Below are 25487 nucleotides of genomic sequence, written 5' to 3'. Positions count from 1 at the left end.
GTTGGGATCCAGCAGATGCCGTCAGCTGTGCTGGAAATACTCCCACTTTGTGTGTGTGTCTCCACATTTGTGTTTGTGCAAGCAGAGGGGAGGAAGGAGGTTTTTCCATGAGGGCATGCAAGGAAGGAGGATGGATCCCTCCTGGAGGCGTTCAGCCCTGTTGGGCTTGTGGGCATAGAATCATAGAATGTTAAGGGGTTGGAATGGACTTTAAAGATCATCTTCTTATTCTCCTTCCTGGCACATGCACAGGGGGCCAGGGGTGAATGTAGGGGCGTGGTTGTCGTGGGGTGCCTTGCTGAGCCCTAATTCCACATAGTCAGGGATTGGACAGCTGTTCTTCCCAGGCTCAGGGCTGTATCTCTTGGGATTGCTCTTCTGTGTTTTTTTTTCTCTCAAACAAAAAGAGAGAATTGTTGTAACAGTTGTGAGATCTTGAATATTAATTATTGCCTGGCTGAATAGTCTTGAAAAGATGAAGATGTGCATTGTCTGCAGTGCGGATTCAGGATCATGTGCAGACTCTTTCTCCTTAGTGTCTTTGTGGTGGCTCCAGTAAGACTGGTGCTTGCTCTTGCTATTAATTTTTCTAAAGTTCTTTGTGTTTAGTTGGTTTAAATTTATAACCCTACTCCTGGGCAGAAAGATCTTTTAATAACTCCATTATTCTTCCTACTAAGGAAGACCTCTGCTCGGCTGCCAGATGTCTGGCACTCCAGTCCTGGCAGAGATGTGATGTGCATCCAACATGTAGCTGTCTCCTGGTCTTTCCTCTTGACAGTCCTCAGCTGCATCCACAGTACCTGCAAGCTCAAGGAATTCAGCCAGCTGTCCATTGCTAAGCAATGGCCAATGATATGAACAGTTCTTGGCCTTTTTAAACCATCACAGAGATAGATGTGGGTGTCAAAAATTGTTTTCACCTCTTCATATACTCCCTTGGGTTTCTTCTTCATTGCCTTCCCATTTAGTCTTCCTTCTCTTTTTGTGGCAATGCACCAGATGATATATTTTCATGGAGTTGCAGCATCATTCTCCAGCCCTTCCACTGGAAAAAGAGGTTTGATAAGTGGGATTTGCAGATGAGACTTTCCAGATGTGCTGAGCTACCTCTGACAGGAGAGGCTTCTACCTGGGTGGTGCCTCTGCCTCCTCGTGCAGAATTGGGTCTCTCCTGATCATCTGCAGAAGTGCTGTGAGAGTAGGTAGCTGGCAGGAAAAAGGGAGTAAACTCTTTCATTTTCTGGTTTTGAGTAAATCCTCTAGAATGTTGCTAAAGTACCTCTGGCACTGTCTTCAAAACTTTAGCAAAGATATATAAAAAGGAATGTTATTCTTTATCTGGGATGAAGGAGAAAAGTGCTGGATTTAGCTCTCCCTTTTGGACACAAAGGCCCATTTCTTGTATTCCACGGAGGAGGCGTCTTTTTGTTGCCATCAGTGGAAGCAGGACCTTGGGAACTGCACAGTGTGAATGAGAGTAGCAGAACATGGCCTCTTACCCTTTGCGGAAATCATAGGGAATTTCAGGTTTCCTGTTGTTGGGGAACATCTTCAGCTTCTACCATTTAGCTGTCCAAGCCAGTTGTTCCTCACCTGTGTCACTCTATCCAGTTTCTAATTAAATGTTCAAAGAAGCAGCTGAGGCATCTCTCTGCTCTTGGGAGTGGTTTGATGTACTGCCTGGGCACAGCACCCTTGGCAACTTCCCGGAATGACTTCTCTCACCTCCATCCCTTGTTTTATCTACTGCATAGTTCCACTTTTAGCAATTTAGGTACTTTGCTGCAAATAGTGAATGCCCACCCTTTCTGGCTGTACCAGATGCATTTGTACTGGTACTTAATCAGTGGTTCTTGCTATAGTTTTGCAATTTCCATACCTAACCCATGCATGCTAAGTTAACAGAAATATTGAGACTTTATTTTCCTTTGGGAACAATGAAGAGACAAGTCTGGTGCTCAGCCTACAATTTCTGGAGGCTCTGCAAAGCTTATTTGGGTATTTCCTGAGGATTTTGCATTATATTCTGTACCGCCCTTGTTTTTATGCTTTCTGGTCTGAAGCCTTCTCTCTCAGGAGCATGATCACACAGCTGAGCTCTCTTCATGCTGTGCCCTTCTTTGCTTTTCACACTTCTCCTTTGTGCACATATTTTCCAACCTCACTTCTCTTCACATCGTGACTACAAGACCCTGCAGACAAAGGGTAAAGCATAAAAGTGAGGTTGTGGCCACTCACCTTGTGGTTGTGCCCCTGCATTGCCTTGTTGGAGACTGGCCCATTGGTGACAACAGAACTCTGGATGAGGAACCAGGCTGTGCTGCATCTCTTAGAGCTTCCCCAAGCACAGTCAGGAATTTCTCTTTATTCTGAACAAAACAGTCTGATCAGATAGTCCTGCCAACACGCATGGATGCACATTCCCATCTGCTGCCCCTTCTATTCATCTTCTAGTGAGTGGAGGGTTGTCCACTGGAAGTTAACTTGGGCTGTAGCTTGGGTGCTGTCCCAGACCTGCCCTGTTTGCCAAGTCACATCTCTTCTTCTAATCAGGGACTAGCTGGGCCTTTTTGGAGAGCATGTTGGGACTCTCTGGTGACCCAGCCAGGGATGTGGCGTTAGCACTCTTAGCAGTAGTCCTGAAAGTACCAGCTCCCTTTGTTACTGACTCTTCTGTTATGAACCAGTATTTGCCAAGCAAGGTGTTGCAGGTAGCCAGGTGAAACTTGGTCAGCTGAAGGATCGTTTTGGGCAGGTATATGTGATATATAACCGTGCAGAAAGGAGGGGACAGGTTTAACCAGGCATTTCCCACATGGTGGCTGTCCCCTGCGGTGCTTTCCCGCAGCTTGGAGCTTCCCGGGAACTCGGGGCTCGGCTGTGCATCATGAGCTGTTCTGTTCTCTGCAGCAGCCAACACCCATGTCAGCTCCTCCTTCAGTCCCCGTGGCTTTTATCCTCCTCTCACTTTGAAGTGATGTATTAAAACATTAGCAGCCTTCCCCTGGGACTGCACAGATGCTGCTGAGGATGTTTCCTGTTTGAGGGGAGTCTTGAGTTCAATCATAAATGGCCTGAACTGGAGCAATGATGAATTCCTGAAGAGTTTTGCAGCTTTTTCCCCTTCTCTGTCTAATGGTGGAGTCAATAGGGCCCCACAAAATACAGCTGAAGAGTCCCAAGAGCTGGTGCAGTGGTGGTGCCACAAGGTGCAAGCAAGGAGATGCCAGCAGTGGGAAACCAAGCACCTTTCTCCTTCCCAGTACCCAGACTTCCCTCTTTCATCACTCTCCTGCCTTCTCCTCCACACAAGCCTTAACATCCTCCATAATCAGCTGCACATTATGGGTTGGCAGCGTGCCGGAGAGCGCCTGCAAACAGCCAGAGGACGCGGCGGCACCGTCTCTGCCTGTTGTTGGTGCCAAGGCCTGGCTGATAAGGAGATGTGCTGGACCAGCCTGTGACCCAGCACTTGCTTCTGTTCCCTTGCTCAGAGGGAGTTCTCCTTCCCATCCTTGTGTCCACTTCCATGGGCAGTGCTGACCCGAGCTCTGCCTCTGCTGGTCAGTGGGCAGTGCCTGGGGAAGTTGTGGTGACCTCTTAGGACTCAGCAGAAGCCCAGGTGGTCCGTCCTGAACTGAAAAAGTCCATAATGCAAATTTCTTACCTATTTTACTCTGTCTCCTGCTCAGTCTCTGAAAAAGAGTCATTTTTATTCATATAGTGGCTCTTTTGTTTGATGAGTATTTATTTACTTAAAGAAGAGCTGTGGTTGCTGCCAGGCAAACGTGTTTTAAAGATTGCCTTTCAGCATGGCATCATCCATGGTGGAATCAAGACATGCTAAGGGTATTTAACACGTTAATGATACGTAAATGAAAATATTCAGCAGATCTTGAGGTATCAAAAATTCTGCATAGCATATGCTGCCTGAATATCAATGCACAGTCTAACTGCAGGATGGCACATAAGGCTGGGTTAGCTGAAACCACCATGTTCCCATCAAGGGTAGCTGAAAGCAGTGGGCTTTGGGTTGAATTTTCTCTCAGTAATAGAGGTTTTTCCCCTCCCATACATGACAAGGTGCCAGACTCACTAAATCCAGATCAAAACCAGCCGTCTTCTGGCTGCCATGTTTATTGTTTTATTCGGATCAAAGAAAACCACTCATTATGGTGTTTACAATAGTGAAGGAAAAGGGTCTCCTTGCTTAAAGATACATTTGAGAAGAAGCAAGAGTTTCTCAGGAGTCGTCTTCTAGAGGCACCTCTCTGAGGCATGTTGCCTTTTCTTCATTTTTTCTTTTTAGCTTCTTTATTTTTCCACTCCATGTTCATAGATTAATGAAGTGCATCAATACAAATAGTGCTTCTGGTGCCTCTAAATGCATTTATTGCATGGTCTGTGGGGTAACTCAAATTCCATGATCACAGAATCGTTTAGGTTGGAAAAGACTTCCAAGACCATCAAGTCCAACCTTTGACTGATCACTAGGTTGGTCAAACGTTAGTTGTAATACACCTAAAGAGAGAAGAACTTCCTCTGTGTGTTTATGGATGCCTTGATTTTCCATTGGAAATGGCCTTTTGTGGGGTGTTGACCCGCTCTCCCCATCCCCCTGCAGGTGGAGGAGCGCTCCCGGCTCAATCGCCAGAGCTCGCCGGCCATGCCCCATAAGGTGGCCAACAGGATTTCTGACCCCAACCTGCCTCCTCGGTCAGAGTCCTTCAGCATCAGTGGTGTGCAGCCAGCCCGGACCCCACCCCTGCTCCGACCCGTGGACCCGCAGGTAACGGTGCTTCCCCAGAGCCAGGATGCTGGGGGTGCTGGTAAGGTAAAGAGGAGAAGAGCGGATTAAAGGGAAATAGTGTCTCGCTCCCTGGTCCCTCAGCCTTAAGTGTATTCATGAGTAAGAGCAGCATCTACATCCATGAGTATTCCTCCTGTCACCTCCATGTGTTAGCAACATCACACTGGTTTATACCTTCCTTTGAAGCATCACGGACTGGTTACTGCTAGAAACAAGCAGGAGGACCGAGAGGAACTGCTGCTCTGATCCAGTGCAGCAGTTGCTCTGATCCTCTTTGGGTCTGGTTTGTGTAAAGGACTAAAAACCACAGCACCTGGTACAAATGACCCAGGACGCTTTGATGCTGAGGATCATCAGAAAGAGGTTTTGCTTTGTTTGCCGCTTTGATTCAAGGTTTTGTTTTGGTTTTCCATTGAGTTGACATCAGTCACAAACACATCTGCAGAGGGCATAGATCACCATGACTGTCACGGAGGAGGGGCATCGTTATTTTAAAAGTTTCCCCCAGCCATGAGGTCTGCAAGTACTCTGCCACCAAAAGCTGTAGGAGTGTTGGTGCTGGTTTTGGTCCAGCCCCTGGAATGCCTCCCACAGACTCCAGCAGGGATTTCAGAGGGAAGTACAAAGCCTTTGCTCCAAGTCCAGCTGGGCTTCTTATGGGAAAATGTGCCAACTTAGTGCCATCCACGTGTGCTATGTGCACCTCCAGTACCATGCCAGCTTTAAACAAAAACATGCAGGAAAGCCCTTAAACATACAACTCTTTTGCCCAACATACGTGGTCTGTATGCCTTGGGAAGTGGGAAAAACCCCACATCACTGTCATCTCTCTGATTTCACCATGTATTTTTCAGTGACCTTTTTAGCAACCCTTATCATCAACAGCTACAAAAACTTTTGTTTGGCAGTAAAATAGCAATGACAACGTTGCTTGAAGCCCAAAGCCCCTTGTCAGTGTGTGTGTGCATACACACATACCTGTGAGACATGAACAGAGACGTGTATGTAGAAATGTCAAATAAAAGCTACAACCCCACTGTATCAAAGAAGTGCAGCTTCACGGGGAGCTGGGAAGAAGCTCTGATTTCACAAACTGTAAATTTGTGATTTTCTCAGATTTTCCACAACTGATACTGGTATTCCTTTCACTCATATCCTATAGGGCTGATCCATGGGATAGGGGACCTATAGAATCTCATGCCTCAAGATATTTTTTTAAGCCATCTATGCCTGAGAATTCCTGATGATTTTTTTTTAATCAATTATTATTTACTATTGTTTCCTTCTTTTTTTTTTCATTTTTAACATGGAAAATCCATGACAAACCTCATTAGCACAACTGTAGAGGTGCAGGCTTAGGAGCTGGAATTTCTGCCAGCAGCAGGCAGAGCCTGGGGTGGGCACGGTGTGTGCGGGAGCTGGCAGGAGGGAGCAGTGTGTCCCTGTGCCAGGGTGGCACCCACGGGGGGCTGTCAGTGCCAGCCGTGTCCCTGCACACGCAGGAGTGGGCAGGACTGAGCATGAAATTCCCTGATTTTAAAAGGCTGAGCTGTGCAAGTGTAATTTTTAACAGATCTTGCGTTGATGCAATTAAAGTCAGAAGTTCCTGAAACCAAGGCAGTGCTGATCTCAGACCGAGGGGGCTTTTCAGTGCATCCAAAATGCTAATCAAAATTATCTTTTTTTTAAATCAAATTTTTAAAATTTTTTTTGATTCCTTTCTTTTTTTGATTTTGGTTTTCCTATTTTGACTGATAGTTCTGTTTTGACTTGGTGCTTAGATTCCACATCTGGTCACTGTGAAATCCCAAGGAAGCTCCTTGTCTGGGTCTCAGTCACTGCATGAACAGCCTGCAAAGGGACTGGCTGGGTTTCAGGAGGCTCTGACGGTGACCTCTCACCGCACTGAGATGCCAAGGCAGAACTCGGACCCCACCTCTGAAAACCCTCCTCTGCCCCCTCGCATTGAAAAGTTTGACCGAAGTTCTTGGTTACGGCAGGAGGAAGACATTCCACCAAAGGTAACACTGTCGCTCCTCACTTTCAGCACATCAAAGAGGCAGTCCCAGAGCTGAGTCCCTCCAGCAAAGCAGAGTGGCCTGGACTGAGCCCATCCCTGTGGCTCTCCAGTACTGACCTGCCCGGGGGCTGCGTTTCCTGAGGCAGATTTTGCACAAGTTACTGGGAGCTGCTCTTGGGTGCACACACAGTGCTGCAAAATAGCACTGCCCTCCAGCAGAGAAAGTTCTCGAGCCCGGACAGTGGCCAAAACAAATTAATTTCCCCTTTCCCTCAGATAAAAAACAACCTTCTGTTGAAATAGAATTATAGGAACATAAAATTTGTCATACTCAATAAGACGGGTCCTTTTTAGTCCAGTACTGTGCCTCCAGTTGCAATCAATATTTGATGGAAGACTTGTAAGGGCTCCAGCAGCTTTATACATTCATTGACATTTTGGCAGTGTCTGGTAGTACCTCTTTAATTAGGATTCTTCTGGACCAGTATTTCGATCGTGTTGTTTGTACACCTTCATTTTGGAAGAATTATAACTTGGCCATTAAAGTTCACCTTACAGTGAATCAGTGCTCAGCCTGGGAGGATTTTTACAGAGAAGAAATTATTATAAATTGATTAGTGACAGTGAGGCAGTATTTGTCCCTGATTGAGAGGCAATTTTTCTGCGTATTAACTAAGTAAGTGACTTACCTTTTTAAGAGCAAAATCCCAGTTATCAGGTAAGCGTCCCTGTGCAAGGGATCTATGGTGGTGTCATGGGTGTTAATAATGTTTCTGATTTTGCTCTCATTAAGTGAGAGGAGACAGCAGTGCTCAGCTGAGGGGAACAGCAAGCCAGCAGCTCCTGGAGCTGTTTGTGTGCTTGGCTCCTCTAGAGTGCAGGAGGGCCACTGCCTGCTTTTAACCTAATTAAGTAAAAACCCTTCCAATTTAATGTTGGCTTTCGCTATGAGTTCTTTGGGAAGGACATCTCAGCTGCCGTGATGCCCTACATGGTGAGACCATGGCACCTGCTGCTGGGAGAAAAGCTGTTCTCCAGCACTGTGGAGTATTTCCCCCTGGGCTGAGGGAACATGAGCTCTGGAAGGAGTCCCCACTAGATCACATTTAGGGCCGTTAGTGATACCCATGAGGAGTCTGACTTCACATTTAACTACCCAAAGTGGGTTTGCTGTGTTTGGAAGCAATGAAAGGACTGCCCCGTGAGGCTGTTTCTGTGGTCCAGGGTCTTGTTTCTGCCAGTGCTTATGGCTGGATGCTTCAGAGGAAGGTGAAAACCTCCCCAAGTCCTGACTGCAGAGTACCCTACCCAGAGGGGGGAGACTGCTTTGTAATGAGACAAGCTGCAGCTGGCTATGCTGCAGAGCATAAAGCATGCTCACTCACTAAATCTTTTTATCTTACCTGATTACAACTGTGTGTTTATTTAAAAAAAAAAAAAGTCTAATCCTTTTTTTGCTAATCCCACCAAGCCCTTTGCCTCTGTTACTTGGTGCAAGGTATTGCATGGTGAGTATTGTGCCTCTCCACACAGACACTGCTGGGGAATGAGACCACCATGCCTATGGCCATGTAGAGGTGCCTGTGCTCCCACGGGATGGGGCAGGGCTCCAGGGTTACCTGTCATAGCACCTGTAGGCTGCAGTTGGCTTTGGGTGTTTGTGGTGAGCCATCCTGCCAACAGCAAGGGTTTGGCAGCAGCATCTGAAGCTCAACAAAGGACATAGTGTTTAATCCAAGTATTAGGTGGGTCAGTCTGGATCTTCCCACTGTCAACCCTCTTGTTTGTCCACTGGTCAACATCTTCTGTCTGCTGGCTTGTGTCATGTCTGAACTAGAGGTGCTAAAAGATCCGACGTGGCTTCTGAAATGCACTTGAGGGTGAATTTTACCTTAAAAATTAGTTTTCAGAGTTTTGTTAGATTTACATTTTATAAATCTCTGTCTGTGTGTGTATGTCTGTGCATACATTCCTTTTTGAACAAGTGTCCCGTTTGGGGGTAGCTGGGCTGCTCTGTGTGCTGCTGGGGACTCCTGTGCCAGGAGCATTCCTGACAGCACCTTTGCAGCTCCCTGCTGTCTCACACTCCAGCGATTCCTTCTAAAAACCAGGAGCTTTGTGTTTTATAACTGCCCTAAACATTACCTTTCTCTCAGTGGGAAATCAGTTGTAAATCAGCCTTAAGGCAGTGCTGGAAGGTGATCCCGTGATCTCTCAGGTGGTGGGCCAGACCCTGAAAGGCAGATGTCTCTGTTCTGTTCCAGGTGCCTCAACGAACCACTTCCATATCCCCTGCTCTGGCAAGGAAGAACTCCCCGGGCAATGGCAGCGCCCTGGGACCCCGGCTGGGCTCCCAGCCCATTCGGGCAAGGTATGGACATGGAGGGGACAGGCAGGAGTGATCCCAGTGTGCCACTGCCACACTGCTCCTGGCCTTGCCCAGCAACCCTGCTTTTGCTGACTGGAACACCATGACATTTGCAGGGCTGCTCATCTCTGGGATGAATTTTTGCATCCATTAGTGTTTTGTACCGACACCAAATGCTGTGAGCACTGGGATCCCTGGAGGTTTTGTTCCCTGGGCTGATACATTCCTGCACATCAGAGTTTGGAGGTGGATGCTGCACCTGCTGCGGGGGGGTCAAGTGGGAATTTGGACACTCCCTTTAGTGGTATTAGATTCTGGTTCTCCCAGTGTCACCTCTTGCATATAAGGAGTCCATATAAGCCAGTGGGTAGGTCTCAAAGGTACATTCCATACATTTCCTATGCATCAGAGCAGCTTTTCACAGATAATGACTGAGGAATGTGCTTGAGGACAGACACACAGCTTGCTGAGATATTCTTTAGATGTAGATCAAGGATTAAATTCCTTTTGGCTTCCTAGGACTAGGGCCTTTAGCTTGACCAGATCCAGCTCTCTGGTACTGTGCTATGCAGGGTGCACTTGGAGCACCCGAGGAAGGAGCTGCACCACTGCTGCAGTCTGATCTCTGCCATGTCACAGCTATCCCTGGGCATGTTTGAAACGAGCAGGGAAGCTGACAGGCTCTGCTCAGAGCTGGACGGCAAAAACACGGCTTAGTCATGCGAGAGCTTGTCTCTGCTTTGCAGAGCGAGGCCTCAGACGGGCAGATCTCGGGGGAAATAGGAGTTCCAATTAGCTTTGCGTGATGGAGCTCCTTGGCTGCTTCTTCCTGCCGTGTCCTCTCAGGGTGAGGTCAAAAAGTGAACGCTGGGATGTTCATAGTGTGTGCTGTCACTAGTTTGAGCATACGCCTTCCTTTCCAGCTCAGTGCCCCGTCCCTGCATCAGCAAACTCACAGGCAGCAGCCTCGAGTCGCTGGCAGGGCCAGCAGTAGGAGGAAGAGTATTTTTTGTTGTTCCTTTTTTTTTTTTTAATTAGAGAAAAAATATATCATGGTTTGTTGCTCTTCTTTGCTTGAAGGCTGAAACATTTCGAATTCTTGAAAACATAGTTCTTCTAATTAGCTGTTGCTTGAAGGACAGTTTAAAATGCAGAGGGACATTGGACTGTGTAGTCCTTGTAAGTAATGGTATTGGAAGTAAAATGATAATGGGAGGCTGGGATTTGAGTTCAAGGTTGCCCAGTGTTTCCTGCAGCCTCATGATCCCAGTCCTGGTTAGTTCAGGTAAAGACACTGGTTGCCAAAGTTTTCAAATACATTTCATGAGTTAATTTAGCTAAGGACACGTCAGCCATACAGGATGAGCTGGAGGCCTTCAGTTTGATGAAAACTGGAAATTACTAGGTTGCTACTATGTCTATTGAACTTAAATATTCAGTGGAATTATTTCATACTTCATTTCTCTCAGAGTAATGTAACATTTTTCCAGTTTTCCTTTTTAACCACCTCTGCTATTGGTTCTCGATTCTGCCCATGCATAAATATAAATATTACAAAAATATTCTTTCTTTTATTTGTCACCCTGTTGTAAAAAATGAAGGGATATTTACTGTACATTTTTAACCGGAATTTTAATAAGATCACTTACAGAAACACTGTATAAAACCAAATTGCATAACTCTGTGTGAACATCTCTTCTGATGTCGTTTCAATGCCAAGTAAGAATTAATTTCCTAAAGGCATCCAATACCCAGAGAGATATTAGTCACTCTTTGTGTATCAAGGGCACTTTTTTATTCTAGATTTATGTATGTTCACAAGGGTGAGAGAAATCAAGGAAGAAAAGTGGGTATCTGATGCAAGTTTGAAGCGAAGCCATGAAAATTGGGGAGTGTGAATAAGTGGTACAAATTATCTGCATCCTTGTTGCAAACTGGAGATCCTTGTTCACTGAAATCTTTGTCTGTCTAACAGCACTTTGCAAATTCCTGCTTTTATGATAAATATTAATGGTTCACTGGGTAACTCTAGCATTGCAAATCCACAGAGCAAAAGGGAGTTCTGAGTTGCCAAATTTGACAAAATAAGAGTAGAAGGCTTCTCTAGGCAATTTTTTTGTCGTGGCTGTAGTGCACCCAAAATTGGTGAGCCTCAGCCCTGTCTTCTCCAGCTGAGGAGGTATCTCCCCACCTGTGCAGCTGTCCCTGTCAGTGTGGGAAGGGTCTGGAGCCCCGGGGGGGTGTGTGACACCAGCTGATGGTGCCCTGCTGTTTTGTCCTCCTGCAGCAACCCAGACCTGAGGAGGACAGAGACCATCGTGGAGAGCCCCCTGCAGAGGACCAGCAGTGGCAGCTCCTCCAGTTCCAGCACTCCCAGCTCCCAGCCCAGCTCCCAGGGTGGATCCCAGCCCGGCTCCCAGGCTGGCTCCAGCGAGCGCAACAGAGTCAGAGGTGAGCTTGGAAACATCCCTTAGCACCGGGCGCTCTCTCTGCGGCTTCCTGATACACAGGAAGGGCAAGAGGCCTGTGACCTCATGTTTGGTTTTTAAAAAATTTAAAAAAATCAAAGGATCCATCATTTCTGTAAGCTGCTGGCCTCCTTGCAAATGGAGATGCCAATGCTCCCTTCGGCCTGGAGGCTGATGTGGGATGCCCACAGCAGAGTGTGCTGCTCCTGGGCTTGGCATCGCAGTGCCGAGTAACTTGTACAAAAGGAGATGGGAGTTATGCTTTGGAGTAAACAGAAAAAAATACCTGTGTGCTTCCTAGCTCACTTCTTCTGACATGGTATATAATGGTATATAATAATTTCTTTGGAACTTCATCTTTGTGCAAAGCCTGAGATTGGAGCAGAGGAGTGACTTAGCCTGGAAGAAGCTTTCTCTGCAGTGGTCTTGCCAGGCAGCCATGCTGACACGGGATTTATATTCCTAGCCAGATTGTTTCCTCTCATCCTAAAGCCCTCTTAAAGATATTCCATTCCCCTGTTTAATCACAGTGGAGTTGCCAAAGCAACTCCCATACATCTGCATTCTGGCACAGCCCTGTGGTTCCAGTCCCCAGAGCTGAAGAGCATTAAAACAAATGCTGCCTCCATGCTTTGAATTTTTTATGACTTGGCCATAAGATGACATGTCTGTTGTTGAAACCGTCACTCCTCTAGGTAGTCAATTAAAGGAGTTTGTCACCAATTGTCATTTTGGGTTTGGTTTTGTTTTTACTAATGAGGAATCCTGTGACAAATAATGTCCTAGCAATGTCAGATGCTTCACAGCTTTTAATTTATCACATACACTGCTCTTCTGCAAAGTAAATTCATTTCTTTAGTACAAAAGTGACTCTGCAAGGGGGCTGTCTGTGGAGGCTGGGCTGGATTATGGTTTCTCTTGCTCTGTTGATGGAGAATTGCAGTGACAGTCGAGCAGAAAGGAGCAGGAGGGTTTTACAAGGCAGCAGAAGCAAAATGATGCTGAAGCCCCTGCACCCACCTGTCCCAGGTGACAGGATGCAGAGATGGTTTTTGGCAGCATTTTAATTCCCGCTCTCTCTGCTTGCCTTTCACCCAGGGAATGCCAAGCCTGAAGGGTCCCCTGTGCTCTCCCATGAGCCTCCCAAGGTCAAGCAGGAAGACAACAGGGACGTGACACGACCGAGCCGACCCGCTGTGAGTCTCGAATTATTTCCCGTGGGAATGCTGCCAGCCGGCTTGGCCACATTTCCCTTCGGTGCGGTGGCGTAACCGTGGGGACCCCAAAAACGAGGCTGGTACTGGTGCTTCTCCAGCAGACAGACTGGAAAGCAGCAGTACGGCGAGAGCCCCTGGGAGATCTGAATGCTTAAGAGAGTGCATGAGTTTTTACCAGGAGCCCAAGTCTAGGGGAAAGCACTTAAGCCTGTGTTTTCAGGTGAAGCAGATGCTTAAGGGCTTTGCTAGCTTGGGCGCGGCGGTTGCCGATGGCACATTGTTGTGTTCCGTGCTGCATGTCCCCCGCAGCAGCCCGGCGGAGGGATGCTCTGCTCGGGAAGGCTGGGCCACCAGCCCCCCGACAGCCTTCACAGCTTAAAACCCAACCTGGTAGTGGTCTCCGTACACTCCCTCTGTATTACTCTGAGCAAAATCTCATCCGAAGTGTTTCCTCCTGGTTTAATGCTGTTGACATTTGTATCTTAAAACTGCAGAGTCGGCCTAATAATGAAATGAATTTCCACTGCTTCTCTATTTTAATGTGTATTAATGTTTTGTTGATGATGTTTTTTTTCTCTACACTCCACAGCGTTGAGCTAACAATTCTAATTTTATTTCTAACCTGCTTGCCCTTCCTCTGGCTTTTTCCTGTCCCGATCTGTTTCCTCTGATGCTGATTATTCTTCCTTTACCCACAGAGCTATAAGAAAGCTATAGATGAGGTTAGTGATATCTTTTCTCAGTGGGTCATGCCTATGTAAGGTTGACTAGTTAGTGCTTAATACCGAGCCGGGTTTTCTTGGTGCTGATGTTGGTAAAGATGATGATGCAATCTTGGGTCAGACGGGAGAGCGAACAGGTCGCATTCTTGTGTTGGGAGCCTGCCCGTGGGGAGGGGAGTGGCACTGCTGGTGTGCTCTGCTCAGCCATGGGCTGCCCAGAAGCTGCTGGCCACACCACTTGCATGGAGGCCACGGCAGAGACACCCCAAGGTCCACGTGTGGTGCTGCTGTTGTTTGGCGTGTTGGAAAGAGGAGGAGTGAGAGCGGAGGTTTCCTGTGCACATGGAGATGGTCCGGGCACCCCTCACCACATTCTGCTCTCAGCCACAGCCCCTGGCCACCCACTGATTTCAGTGGGGCCACCAAGTGCTATTTGAAATGTGTTTTAAGCCTAATTTGAATGAAGGCACTTCAAAAATAAAGGAAAACAGAGCAGTGGAATAATTCATTTTCATGGACCAGCATCAGCTGCAAAGCCAGAGTCAGCAGAGCCATCTTGGATGTTGATGGGCGATGCTTGTCCTCATCTGTCCTCTCAAAAAAATGAAAGTCCTGAATTACCTTTTTCACATATGACAGTATTTTAAATAAATCTGTATCTGGCGATGGTGAATGTTTAAATAGTCATGGGAAAAGATCCAGCATTCCTGATTTAACTTGCCTCACACATGCATCACTGTGCACATACTGCTGATACTGATACTGGTAACTGCAGAGCTGTAATGGAAAGTACCAGTATCAGCAGCCTCTCCTGCAGCCTCTTTCCTCTAAAAATAGAAGATATGAAAGCAGGAAGATGTGCTGGTTAGTTAACTTGTTCTCTTGGGTATAATATGAGCAATACATTTTGTTTAATGAGGTGCTTTGTTAAGAAAAAAGCACATAAATAAGTGTCTAAATAGAGGCAGCATGTGTGCTAAATTCAAGTTCAATGAGCGATGTGATTTCGGAAACAAAGTTGATTTGATTCCAGCAAATATTAAATCTAAAGAAGGCTTTGTAATTAAAAGTAATTAAAGAGCACTGACACTACTAACTTATGTATTATGTCACCCTCAGTAATAACACTTGGAACACATATGGAACTACAGAGCACTTTCTTTCTAGTTGTCAGATTGTTTTTGGTCCAAGAGCAACTTGGTGAAGCCGTTTAATCCTACAAAGTGCTCATTTATTGCAGAAAACGATATCATCAAAGGATTAACCATCCCGAGGCAAAGCTTTAACTAGGAAATAAGAGTTATCTGATTATATTGTCTGGGAGTATTATTGCTGTTAGAACTTCCAAATTAGTTATTAAAACTAATTAAGCTGATTTTTAAAACATTTGACTGTCTTCCAGCGATGACCAAAGAAGGCTGATAGGGTGCCCTGAGGCACGTTAGAAATGGAAGGTGCAAAAAAGAGGTAATTTTCACAGTCCATCGCTTTGATAGGGAAGAGTTCAGTCCTAGTCCTGCACTGCAGAAGTCCAGCTGTAATTTTGAGATGCTCTTACACAGCCCTAAAGTCCTTTTTAAAGTGAGAGGCTCTAATCCAATTCAAAGGCAAGTGCTCAATAAAGAGCATGTTTGATACTCTAAATGGAAAGCATTGTTAAGCTGCTGAAGTTGTCACTGATTCTTATTTAGGAAAAGAAACAATCATACCATAGAAGCTGCTACAGCTCTAATTAAAATAATTAGTTGTCGTGACTGCAGATTTGACTGTATTTCAATCCCAAACACGTTGGCATCGAAAATAAACTCTTGAAATATCACATTCTGTCTTTAATCTCAACAAAGAGCCTTCTTTAAAGGTACAGAGAGCATTTGGAGAGGGATATAGAATCACGGAATAGTTTGAGTTGGAAGGGACCTTAAAGCTCATCTCATTCCAACCCCCCTGCTGTGGGCAGGGACACCTTCCAGTAGACCAGGTTGCTCCAAGCCCTGTCCAACGTGGCCTTGAACACTTCGAGGGATGGAGCAGCCACAGCTTCTCTGGGCACCCTGTGCCAGGGTCTCAGCACCCTCACAAGGAAGAATTTCTTCCTAATATCTAGTATAAACCTACTCTCTGGCAGTTTGAAGCCATTTCCCCTTGTCCTGTTACTCCAGGCCCTTGTCAGAAGTCCCTCTCCAAATCTCTGAGAGCCCCTTTAGGTACTGGAAGATGTTCTAAGGTCCCTCCAGAGCCTTTTCGTCTCCTCGTTGAACAGCCCATATAAAACCCATCACAGGTTCCTGCTGTGAAACAGGAACTGACCATTTAAAAAAAAAAAAAGCTAGGCTTTTTTTGGTAAAGTAGTACTAATTAGTCTGATGCAAAGCTCTCCAATATCAATGGGAGTCCATCCTCTACATCAGAGGCCAGGCAGGGCAGACCTGGGAGCAGAATGTGCAGCTGTCACCGGTGGGAGCCCGCCGGGAGGTGTGGGTCATCAGGAACCAAAGCACAGATTGCTTGCAAAGCATTCCTACTTCACAATTAAAAACCAAACTGGGTTTGCATCTCAGCCATAGAGGTTTTCCATCGTTTTCTTCACGTGTCAACAGGATAGATTTTAAGAGCTCTCTTTGCAACCGTAATTAATATTGCTGTAGTCGCCCTGCTGGAACGGTAAACTGGAAATGCAGTAAATGAGAGTATGGCCGTAAGACTATTGTGGAATTTAGTCTTTTTCAATGAGTTTCTTTCTCCCTGATCCTTTATCTCTGACCGAATGCACTGATGCCTACCTCGGTCACTAATATAGGGAGAAATGGTAAGACTGACAATTGCAATGCTTTGTTCGTCATGTGCATGTCTTGTGCAACAGAGTTCTCTAACCCATTCTAATTCGAGCTCTCATGCTTTTCTGCCCTACTGCTTCCCCCTGCATTGCTATAAAAGCATGTAAGATAACAAAAAGTCTCTTTTCTACACGGTGCCTGCCATGTTCCTTGTTTTGAAATAGCAGTGTCTATTTTATATGACTGTCGGGTCTGAGACCTCATCAAAGTCATGGTAAACTGAAAAATTATGACTAGGCTTTGGGACTGCTCCTATCTTTTTTCTCGTTTCAAGGCTTTCTTTTTTGTTTTCTTTTTCCCTTAGCTTGTAGGCTGCCACATTTCACATTAAAGTGCTTAATGGGTCCCGCTGAGGGATTTTTTTTTTTTATTATTATTATTATTATTATTATTATTTTTTGATCGTGTGGCTGACTCAGAGCTGTGACTCCAAAGTCTGGCTGAGCTGGGCGCTTCTCCTCGTGCTCCTCACCGCCTCTCGGCAGCCGCCCGACAGCGGAGACTCACCATGGAAGCAGCTCTTGACGTGGGGATTGCACCACTCCATGGGAGATGCTGTCATTGCTTCCTTCCCAAATGCATTTATTACAGAATAAATACCATTACGGGGTCTCTCTGAGAAGTTTGAAAGAAGAGAAGACCCTGCTGGAGAAATTCTCCGAGCCAATCTTTGAAGTGACGTTGTTTTCCAGTTTACTATGATGGTGACTGAACTTCACCTTTTCCAACAAATATAATTTTGTCGTGTATATACATATAAGTGTGTGTATATATATGCACATACACGTTCCAAAGAGAAAAAGAAGAGGTTGGCTATTGATTTTTCAGTGAGCGTAAATCAGTTTTGTTTTGTTTAATAAATGCTACATGCTACAAACATTGTCTTACGTTTGTCTCATGTTTGTAACGACTCTGTAAAGCTATTTCTTGTTGCTCGTGCTGTTAGCATTGGCTTTTGGAGAGATGTATGTGACGTTCTCCTCGCTCTGAATGTAACAGCCATCGCTTTCTTGTTTCCTTGCCCCCATCCCCTTTAGGATCTGACGGCCCTAGCCAAAGAGTTGAGGGAGCTGCGCATCGAGGAAACCAATCGCCCCCTGAAGAAGGTGACAGACTATTCCTCCTCCAGCGAGGAGTCCGAGAGCAGCGAGGAGGAGGAGGAGGACGGGGAGAACGAGACACATGATGGGACGGTGCCTGTCAGTGACATCCCACGGCTTATGTGAGAAGGGCTTTCTTTTGAGGGGGGCAAGCCATGAAACTGTGGTGTGTCTTGGTCTGGAGGTGAAACTGTGGTGTGTCTTGGCCTGGAGGAGCAGTAGCCGTGGTATAGGACATGTCCAAAGCACATCCATGTTTGGTGGCTGGCACTGGGAACAAGGTTGCAAGGGATAATGTATTCAGATGAGTCTTTCTCTTGGTCCAAACTAGAGATACTTAATGGAAAAGTAACAAAAAAAAAGAACTGTTTCCACTGTACATTCAGTGAACATTGGCTCGAAGCTGATGGACCTGTTCCTTTTGATGAGCCAGGCAGGTTTTTGGGCAGAGTGGTTGCAGCTGACCTCATCCCCCCCATAGGTCCTGCCCATGGCACAGGCTTGTTCAAGCTCTGCCTGCTCTTGGTCTTGCCCCACATCAAGCTATGCTGAAGTGTAGTACTTGGTGGCCTGCCCAGTGCCAACTGGTAGTGCCAGGATTATACTAATCCTGAACCTTTGTCTTTGATTTCTGTCCTTGGCTCAGTCACTGTGCTGGCAGCAAAACATGGTGGGCTAAAACACTGAAGTGAAAAGGTCAGCTGACTTTATTGTTGTGTCCTGCTTGTGCTTTTGAGTCTCTCTAGGGGAGGGAGGAGGGCAGCACAGCCTCAACATGCAAGTGAGCTGTCATCATGCTTGGGCTTCCTTCCTGGTACTTTGCAGGACTGTTTCTGGAGGTCTCTGCCTGGCAGCAGGATCTGACTCCTGCCCCTTGAATTTGCAGAGGAGCTGTGGGAATCTTCGGGGGGTTAATTGCATTTTAATCAGTTCATTTCCATTTTTCCTGATAAATGAATTATTAGTCGATATAGGTATACCTGGCTTTAGGGACGTGGTTAGCAGTGACATGATGGTGCTGGGATAATGTTGGACTTGATGAATTTAGAGATCTTTTCCAACCTAAGCAATTCTTTGATTCTCTGATTCATAGTGGAGCGGCACAGAAGCCCTCCGGGTGGCAAGGAGAGGTCTCCTTGGGGTCCTTGTTAGTCAGAGTGCCAAGCTCCTGGGTTGGAGCTTCCTTCCACCAGAAGAATTAAAATCAGAGCTCTTGGAATTTGTTGGAGCAGGTCAGGAGATGGAGGGATGGCTCTGAATCTGAAGCAGTCGGATGGGCAGTCATGCGTGCGAGAAGGGGCCCCAAGCTGCTTTCGGATGAGGAGTTTAATCAGGAGTGGTTAATCCACGCCGACATCCTTCTCCAAACACCTTGGGTTTGACACAGCACTTTTCAGTGGATAAAATGTCTCACTGAATGCCTTGCAGCCAGATGTGTGGGATGACAGGCACGGCAGTGAGATGGATGATCCCAGCCAAACGCCACTTGTCCCAAAATGTCCCGTCGATGAACGTGCGTGCCCCAGAGATGGGAAGGTGGAGATGCAGGAATATCTGAGATGTAGGGGTATCTGCAGGCAGGGCTGCACTGTTCTATGTCTGGGGAAGAAAGCAAATGCTTTGAGTTACACCCTTATTTTACAGAAGGGACGTTAAGTTCAGACTCGATGTAGTTGGGTATTTTTCTATCAAAGCTTTATTTTTCTGCGTTCAGTGTTTGACATTAGAAACTGGGGCTGAGAGAGATCATCTCATGTTCTCCTGCACTTTCCAAGTGATCTTTGTATAACCCATTTTTAAACTTCCCTGGGCATCCTCCCTGAGCACTTAGCTGCTCTTCGTTCCAGCTCTATCCAGGTCTCTCCTGCTGTAGGATAATCCCGTCCATCGCTTTGTGTCCCAGTGCATAGGAGGGACTGTTTACTCCATCCACCTCTGCAGATATCATTTCTCCATCTGAAGACTGTGATGACTCCCTTCAACTTCCTCTTCTCTGAGCTGTGCAAGCCAGCTCTTGCCCATGTCCAGGGATTTCTCTCAGGATGACGTGAAAGCTGATGAAATCTGAGACCTTGGGGCTACCACAGCCATGCCTTTACAGTCTCAAAATTAACATAACCTCCTCTGTCTCTGCTTTCTTATTTTATAACTGGAATAATTGTACTTTTTCTTGTCCTTTGGCAGTGGTGAGAAGCTAATGGTAGTGTGTGAGAATAGATTCCAGCCTGTCTCTTGAGATAGGAACACAGAAACAAGCTCAAGATGAAACCATGGGTTAGGGCTACATTTTCACCTGGAAAACTGCAGGGAGCTACAAGTCACAACTTGTCCTTCTGCCCACACCCTCTCTAAACCCCATCCTCTCCCCTGCTGTCTTTTGCCATCAGGTGTTGTGAGGCACTGTTCCCTTTTCAGTAGTTGAATTGGGGAATAAAGGGAGTGAATTATATTTTCTTAAACTTTCTTAAGTAGAAAAAATGATGTAACGTAGAGCAGGACTGCCACTCCTTGTTACCTGTTCATCATTGCCCCTCTTGGGACACCTTGGGAGGAGAAAGGTCCTTCTCTGTGGTCTCTGTGCTGTATCTCTAGTTTATCAACTCGACCCCGGTCCTGTATTTCGGACAACATCAATCATTTCCCTGTAGATTAAGTGGATACATTTTCTAATTTTTCTTCCCGAGAGATACAGAGCCTTACCCTTACTGAATAATACTGTATTAGAGGATTTTTTAATTTATTTTAGCAAAGGAAATATTTATCATTAACGCTTTTCCATTCTGTCCTCAGACCAACAGGAATTCCTGGAAGCAATGAGCCGTACAACCTGGGAATGGTGACGACCCACGGGCTAGAGACTTCCCACGCAGATACGTTTAGCAATATTTCAAGGGAAGGGACTTTAATGGTGAGGGAGGTAAGTTGTAAAACAAGTATCTCCATGGAGCATCTTCAGGAGGTTTTGCCCATGTAAGCACAACAACTAACAGTGCTGTGTGTCCGGAACACAAAATGATGGAGTCAAATGTGCTCGTTAGCGCTCTCGTTAATGCAGTTTACTCTCGGAGCAAATGTGACAAGTGCAGATGTTTCTCAGAACTACAAACAGCAGTGAATAGCAGTGCCAGGGCACGGCGGGGTGGAGGCTCCTGCAAACGGCTCTACTGTAACCCCACAATTGCTCCCGGCAACAGAAGTTGCCTTCCATTTACAACATTTAGTTACACGCTTGGAACTGGCCCAGAGTTTCCCCTCTTCTTCCCAGCCTTTGCCACCATGTGACTGTCAGAGCCCTGCAGTGTCCATAGAGCATTTGGAGGCTTTTGGCAGGGGCTGGTCCTGCTCAGAGCTGGCTATGGGGACACTGGGCATCCCACAGGGATGCAAGGCCTCATCCTCAGCACCAGCCTTGTGGAGGTGAAGCTGCAGTGGGATCAATCCTGATGGATGGTACTGCAGGAATTAGGCAGAGGAGGCACCTTTGTTGGCTGGGGAAGATCTCCCTCAGTGTTCCTCAGTTTCTCAGTTCCTGGAATGTTCTGGTGATGCTGCTGGAAACACAGATGGGTAGCAGATCTCCTGGTGAGAGGGCAGGAGGCTGGGGGGGTTAGTGAACAGGGGAGTCACTCTCTACTGGCATGTAAAGGAGGTGGATGGGGGAGGAGAAGGAGGGAGCAGAATTTGGAGTCAGCAGTTGTGAAGGAGGGATGTTTCATGAAATGCAAACTAGACTTGAGGAGCATTTTAATTCTTAGGTCCATTTATATAAAATATTCACATATGAAGGAAAAAGGTGGATGCAACTTTGGAAAAAGGAAGGATTTAACCAAAGAAATCACAACACGTTTGCTGCCTTTCTCCATCAGTTTTGGAGGTGAGCAACAATGCACAGCCCACCTCATCCTTCTCTGGGGAGGAGCTGTTCAGAGCAGGGATCCCCACAGCTCTGCACATCCCTGTATCAGGGAGGGTGATGTGGCTGAGCAGGAGAACAAATCCCTCTAACAGGGAGCCATTTCTGAAATGAGCTTGTGTTCAGCATCACAGCAGTAAAACAGGTGCTGTGCCAGCAAGGCTGTATGAGAAAACCAGGGATGCAGAAGGGTTGAAAAGCCATGGGCAAGACAAGCAGCTGGAAAACCCCTTTCTGAGGAGAGAGCATGATAAGAAACCCAAACTGAAGCCTTATGCTGGGTGTTCACTGTTTTCTCCCCACCAAAGCCATCAGAGGATGGACTCCCTGAGGTCAGTGGGCTTTGGGTAAAGGCCTTTTCACTCCCTGTTGTGATTGCAAGATGTGATTGAAGGTGCTGGTAATGAGCAATCAAAAGATAAATGTTGTTAGGACTGGCCAGAAGCTTGGTGAGCCAATCCCAGCAAATGGGCAAATCCCTGTACTGATCTCACTGGTGTGCTCCAGGTAGGTGAGATTCATCAAAATGGCAAAATAAGGAAGGCAGAAAATTCCCAGCACCTGGCTTGCACAGGGAGGGGATGGAGCAGAAGAGGAACCCCAGGGAAACCCAAGGAACCTTGTGTGCAGAGCGAGCTGCCAGTTCTGTCACTCTTCCACCACTGCTGGCACTGTTCACTGCTGGTTTGGGTTACAGAAACATGGACGGGGCTGTGTTGGCATTTGCAGTCAGGCTACTCGCTGCTATAGCTGTGCTGATCAAGGGCTCAGATTCTGCTGTCACTGATGGCCAGTGGCCATGTGGGGAGGAGAGCTGGCCATGGGGTTTGTGCCCATGGTGGCAAGTGCAGAATCTGCCCTACCTACATTCCTTGTCTCCAGACGACAGTGATCAGGCTTCTCTCGCTGCAACGTGGCTAATTACTCTGTATTGACTTTGTGATTAATCCTGTCTTTATTTCTCCTGGAGCGGGGGGTTGATTTGCTGCTTGCCAGACTGCATGGGGATGGAACAGAGAGGGTCCTTCTCCTGCGCTTGCTCTGGGAACTTGGGGACAGCCAACGACTTAGTTTTGTTTGGTTTTTTTTTTTCTCTTCTTTTTCTCTTCCCTCCCCCCCCTTCCCTTCTCTTTCTTCCTCATGCCTTGTGTCTCTGCAGACCTCTGGTGAAAAAAAGCGTTCTGGCCACGCAGCCAGCAATGGCTTTGCAGGTCACATCAATCTCCCTGACCTGGTGCAGCAAAGCCACTCGCCGGCGGGCACGCCGACCGAGGCCCTGGGGCGAGTCTCCACGCATGCGCAGGACATGGACTCGGTGCCTGAAGTAGGTGGTGGGGGGCTCCTCTTTCTCCTTTGCATCGCATTAAACAAGTATTAACCTCTCTGCCCCACGAAGGGGCTTTCCTGCTTTCCTCCCTGGCTTTCTTGGCTCTTCTCTCTCTCCGTTTCTGGTCCACGTGGGTGAGTGTAGTGGAAACACGAGGGAATCGGATGGGTTGTTGCTATCTGGGTCTGTGGCTGATGGTAGAAATGTACAGTAGGTCTCTCAAGCCCACCTGCTGGAATTTTGGTGGTCATGGTTTAAGTGCTGCCAACTGATGCGAAAGCCCCATTTATTTTTTATTTTTTTTTTACTCTTGGTTATAAAAGGAAATTATGAGAGCCAGTGATGCCATTAACTTCAACTGGGCCCAGCTTCCTCCTCTGCAATCTCTGATAATTAACATGATTCAAAAGGTCAGCAAAAACCAAAGCCAGCAAAATTCTGGATAGTTCTTCAGACTAGAAAAAAATCTGCACAACTTTAAAATCATGTGTTTCGTGTCATGGCAAAGTATTTTTCCCTGGTAGGTGTTGTACAGGGACATGATTGAACATTAATGTTGTATAAGGTGTAAAAAGTCTTAGAAAGTACAAGATGTGACAATGAACCAAGGGAATTGTTGTTCCCTGCTTACTGTCCCCAGCTGTGGGAATGAGGCACAAGAACATTCTCTTTTCCCATGAGAAATCAACTCATTTGGTGCTAAAAAAGCTATTGTATGTCATGTTTTCATTTCATTTTGTGGGTTACACATCAAAAGTTCTGCCATACTATATTCTTTCATAGAAATTATGTACTCATGGTGTACTTTTACTAGCAGTATAAAAATAAGAATTGCTTGGAATTGGGCATTGATGAAACGTAAGAACAGATGGTGCCTGACTTGACCTCAAATTTTTTTGTGTTTCCTCGTTGGTATTAAAAGCAGCAATGAGAGAGTCGATCCTGAAAGTAACACCTTCCACAGTCATCCTGGGACTGCTGAAATGCAGGCTGGGATTGGGTTTAAATTTATTCATTTATAGAAGTAGCGACCAAAAAGATCATCTCCATTTCTAAAACTGCATTTTCAGGGTTGACTGAGCTGGGAGTGGGTGTGAGTGGAAACTTGGAGATTTAGTTCACGGGCTTCCAGGTGACTCATGGTGCTCTGAGCAAAAAGAAGGGAGCGAGCACAACCTCAGCGTGCAGCTTGCTGCTCTTTGTAAGCCACCACAGAGGTTTATAGGCAGTGGAACAGGACCTGGAGGAAGATGAAGTCTTAGTATTTAAATAGCAGACTTGTAAGTTATTAAAATGTCAGCTTCTGTGGAGAATGACTGAATCTGAGCAAGGAAAAATGCATTGAGATGAGAGGTTTCTTCATAATTCATTTGCCGGAAAGCACTTGGCTCTCAGCTGGAAAGCATCCCTGTAAATACTGAATTTTTCTCCTCCTTGAATTGTTAGTGGTTTTGGAAAAGACATCGAGCACAGGGAAAAAAATTGTGTATTTCTTGGATTTGAGAGAAGCACAAAGTAGCTCAAGTCTGTCCTACATGTGCACACAAGTGTGGATGAACTGTGTATGTAAATGTGGTACCCGTGCCCGCAGCCTTCCCTGCCGCAGGCTGCCGACTCCTTCCGTGGGTCTTGATTACCGTGTACTGTTTGGAAATCCATCCTGTTTCTATGGAAACAGCCAGACTGTCAGAGGAGTAGAGTTGAGAGGGAAGCAGGATGCGCAGGTGGTTTTGGTGTGGATGCCAGCCCCAGAGTGCTCGGGAAGGTCACAAGCCATGAGGGTGCTCCTATGCCTGATAGGGTTTTGCCCCTAAATCTTTTTGTGGCCCACTGGAGGACAGGCACAGGCCCAGCCCAGCTGGGGTGGGGATGTGCCAGGGCAGTGGTGTTCCCATGGCACATCAGCCTGTGCTCGGTAACTGGGTGACATGAAAGCTGAGGGAAATTTATTTCATGAAGGGGCAATGTCCCAGGGAAGAAAAACGTGAGCAGTAGTGCTGCTGCAGAGTGACTTGGGGTTTGCTGCTGTTACAGCTCTAAATGGAGCTCATCCATAAAGCATATCCTTGGTAAATAATGGAGTAGGAAGGATAAGCTGCTCAACAGAGGGGGGAAATCACGTCATTTCGACTCCCAAGGCAAGGATTTCCTTTTGCTAGGAAGAAGGTCTTAGCCTCGTTTTCTGCCTTAACAAAGCAGTGGTTTTAAAAAGAAAGCAATGTGATGTTGCAGTTTGTTCATCCCCAAATTCCCTCAGCAAAGTATTGGCTCTGACATTCCCTGCAATACCTTCAGGTTGAGATTTGTTAGCTTAGAAATGGCTCTTTCTGCAGTCCCACCTGAAATGCTGGGCAGTTTAAAACCATGTCAGCTGCCCTGTGCCAAGGTTTCCCAGGGTCCCACCACCCTTGGCTGCACGGTGGGAAAAGCAAACACTCACCTGGCTGACATCCCAGAGCGGGTTTTAAGGCAGGTGTGTTGATGCAGGCAAGTTATCAGCTGGACTTGATGATCTTAAAGGTCTGTTCCAACCTAAACAATTCTGTGATTCTTGGTTGGTTTTTGCCTGTGGTGGCTTTTGCCTCTGGCCCTGCAGCTTCTCCCTAACCAGTGTCATGGCTGTGCTTCTGTCTGCAAGGAGAGAGCAGAGCCAGGCCCTGCTCCTCTCGTTTTCTGTTGCTCACAGACACACAGAAATCCAATTT

General features: G+C 46.6%; 1 protein-coding gene across 6 annotated transcripts in view; it reads left to right on the top strand.

Annotated features, from left to right (window-relative positions):
- Nucleotides 1-25487, top strand: part of TNIK (TRAF2 and NCK interacting kinase) — a 125045-nt gene that overhangs the window by 89612 nt on the left and 9946 nt on the right. For 2 of the 6 annotated variants that reach the window (XM_029962302.1, XM_029962299.1), the window contains 10 exons: nt 4628-4792; nt 6595-6834; nt 9098-9204; nt 11489-11652; nt 12768-12865; nt 13585-13608; nt 16406-16414; nt 17480-17664; nt 20333-20459; nt 22615-22779. In XM_029962302.1, the coding sequence (XP_029818162.1) occupies nt 4628-4792; nt 6595-6834; nt 9098-9204; nt 11489-11652; nt 12768-12865; nt 13585-13608; nt 16406-16414; nt 17480-17664; nt 20333-20459; nt 22615-22779 (1284 nt within the window). The remainder of the gene's footprint in view (nt 1-4627; nt 4793-6594; nt 6835-9097; nt 9205-11488; nt 11653-12767; nt 12866-13584; nt 13609-16405; nt 16415-17479; nt 17665-20332; nt 20460-22614; nt 22780-25487) is intronic. The other 4 variants (XM_025895841.2, XM_029962300.1, XM_025895840.2 and 1 more) reach the window with 4 other exon arrangements.

Source organism: Manacus vitellinus, unplaced genomic scaffold, assembly GCF_001715985.3.
Source record: "Manacus vitellinus isolate BGI_N305 unplaced genomic scaffold, ASM171598v3 scaffold_45_pilon, whole genome shotgun sequence".
In the NCBI taxonomy this organism is placed as follows: domain Eukaryota; kingdom Metazoa; phylum Chordata; class Aves; order Passeriformes; family Pipridae; genus Manacus; species Manacus vitellinus.
This window is presented reverse-complemented; position numbering and strand designations above follow the sequence as displayed.